The sequence below is a fragment of the Frankliniella occidentalis genome, unplaced genomic scaffold, assembly GCF_000697945.3.
Source record: "Frankliniella occidentalis isolate FOCC.00 unplaced genomic scaffold, Focc_3.1 Scaffold179, whole genome shotgun sequence".
Taxonomy (NCBI): Eukaryota; Metazoa; Arthropoda; class Insecta; order Thysanoptera; family Thripidae; genus Frankliniella; species Frankliniella occidentalis.
In genome coordinates this window covers 177,831-180,319 of record NW_026267305.1, presented here as the reverse complement: position 1 = coordinate 180,319, position 2,489 = coordinate 177,831, and the positions used below count along the sequence as shown (strand labels likewise).

The window sequence follows — 2,489 nt, the reverse complement described above, 5'->3', positions numbered from 1 at the left end:
ATATGGTTATAGTGATTTGGAATCAGCTCGTCGAAAGAAAACGAAAGTGTCTTTTTCGCCGAGACGATCGGAGGCAAAATGCCAGAGTTATTGATGTTCAAAGTGACACTAAGTCATTTTTGGCACTTATTGTCACTTTGAACGTCAATAACTCTGGCATTTTGCCTCCGATCATCTTCTCGCATAAAACACTTCCGTTTACTTTCGACGAGCTATCCAGATTTTGATTTTAACATAATTAGGTTTTAACGTTTGCGGCTGTGAGCTCACAAGTTCCCCAAGCGCAGTCTAGAAAAGAGTCGCTTCCCACACGATTGCCAGGCAATGACATTGTAATGAATCTCTTCGCTGAGTCTCAAAGATTTTTTTTCGGATTTTTGGGTGTCATTCTTGGACACAAATATGCATGATCATCGTACCCCACCTACTGATCATGGTACCCGATAGGTGGGGTACCATGAACATAATGCACGGTCCCAATATTTTATCCCCAGCTCAGAAATGGTTTGATTGAGAGAAATTATTTCCTAAGCATGTTGTATCTAAGGGACATAGCTCCCATCTGAGCCCATGATCCAGCTGCCATCTACCACCATAGGGGAGGGAAGGCCTAAACCAAAAAAGTGATCATGGTACCGCGCTCTCCCTTACTATGTGGTTGGGGCGTCGGAGGGGGGGGGGGGGAGAATCCATGACCACTTTGCGTGGTCAAGCCGACAGTGCTGGGAATGACGGTGCATGACCACAATGTGATCAGGCTGGTGAGCAGGCCGGAAGAGGGGGAGGGGGGTGGTGTCCATGAACGACCGTTTCCTTTCCTGGCATGACCACATTGTGGATATTAATGGCCATTCCGTCACGCCCACATTGTGGAATTTGAAACGCCTTTTCTTTTCCCTAACCAGCTCTGGGTCTGCCTAAAAGCCCGGAAATCTGCATGTTTTTTGAGCTTTTTTGGACCATATTTTCAGTTATGCCATTCGTTAGCGGTGAAGAAACCTTCGCAGGTTTGGCCTGGAATGACTGTAGAATCTTGAATAGGCTTCTAGGTCAATTCCTTGATTTTCTAAAATTCGTTGGAACAGTGAACAACTAATAACCACATTGTGGACAGTTCATGCATCAGCATCACTAGTATTACTAAGAGTTTAACACTTAAGCTCCGAGGATAGTTCCTGACCCGTGCCGAGTTATTTAGAAGAGGAAACTTACTACAAGTACAAGATATCAAAGTTAACAGGATCTGAAGTGCATCTGAAAGATGGAACCATTATAAAAATTTATCATTCTTTAAAATGCACTATGATCGATAGTAAGACCAGGACTTATACCCCATAGTAGACATGTAACCGACAGTCCGAGAGGTTTACTACTCGTATAATCAAAAGTACAAAGTCACAATAGCACTTGAGTCCCTGCGGTGACGTTCACGGTTTTGTTCTAAAAACTATAGGTTCTCTAAAATTAATTACGCGAATCACCCCTATTTTAGGCTCGCTACACTAGGATGCCCCCTTAACGCATTTTGTTTCCGGCCAAAACATTTTACTACTGGGCTACTAGGTCGGGTGAGTAGTAGACAAACGATGCAAAAAGGCTTTCCAACACCAAATAAGGTGCCCTTGCTCTTTTACTCCACCAAGGTGACAGCCCTGCAGGCCTAGCTATATTTTCGCCAGACGCGTCGCAACGTAAAAGTTCATCGTGAGATATTGTAAAGCCTGCTTCGCTAGACGTTGGTATGACGGGCGTCTACCCAGTAACTGGTAATTTCTGACATTTGGGTTAACAATGTATACTTTACATAGCAAATGCATTCTAGATAGACGGTGCGTATACTACATTCCATCGGTAATCTTACCTGACAAAACCAACATGGGACTAAATGCACACATCAAGTACAAAATAGGAACCATGTTTGTGTTTGAGGTGCACGCCAGGTAGTTGTTGAGGCTGTAAAAAAATAAAAAATAAAAAAACCTGCATTAAAACAAGGCTCAAGTAAGTAAGTTTTAGAAACTAGAATTTAGAATTTGTTTATTTAAAGAGTATCTTACACCAATTCGACCCGAAAACAATGTTTTTTGACTAAGCGATCAGCGAGGCCTATTACTCCGTCGGGTCGGAAAAAACTTTTACTATCTGTCTGTGTATCTGTGTATCTGTGTATCAGTCCGCACGATAACTCGAGAACGAATTGAGTTAGCGACCTTGGATTTTTCAGGGTCGTTATGTGTTACAAAAAGACAGATCACGTTCGTAGATGAGCATTCTAGCTCACAAATGAGATTTTTAGGCCCCCCCAAGGGGGCCTTTCTGCTCGCGTGCGAGTGCTTCTTTTTAGGCCCCCCCAAGGGGGCCTTTCTGCTCGCGTGCGAGTGCTTCTTTTTCTTCCTCCGAATTCATTAAGGTAGCGCGACTTCTGTTGTACAGATTCTAATAAAATTTTATCGAAAAATCAATCCAAAAATTAGATTTCATTTGACTAT

The 2,489-nt window shown here is 42.9% G+C and overlaps 1 protein-coding gene across 1 annotated transcript in view; it reads right to left on the bottom strand.

Annotated features, from left to right (window-relative positions):
* Positions 1-2,489, bottom strand: part of LOC113210820 (uncharacterized) — a 114,542-nt gene that overhangs the window by 99,581 nt on the left and 12,472 nt on the right. The window contains exon 2 of the mRNA XM_052271946.1: positions 1,862-1,953. Coding sequence (XP_052127906.1) covers positions 1,862-1,916 — 55 coding nt within the window. The 5' untranslated portion in view covers positions 1,917-1,953. The remainder of the gene's footprint in view (positions 1-1,861; positions 1,954-2,489) is intronic.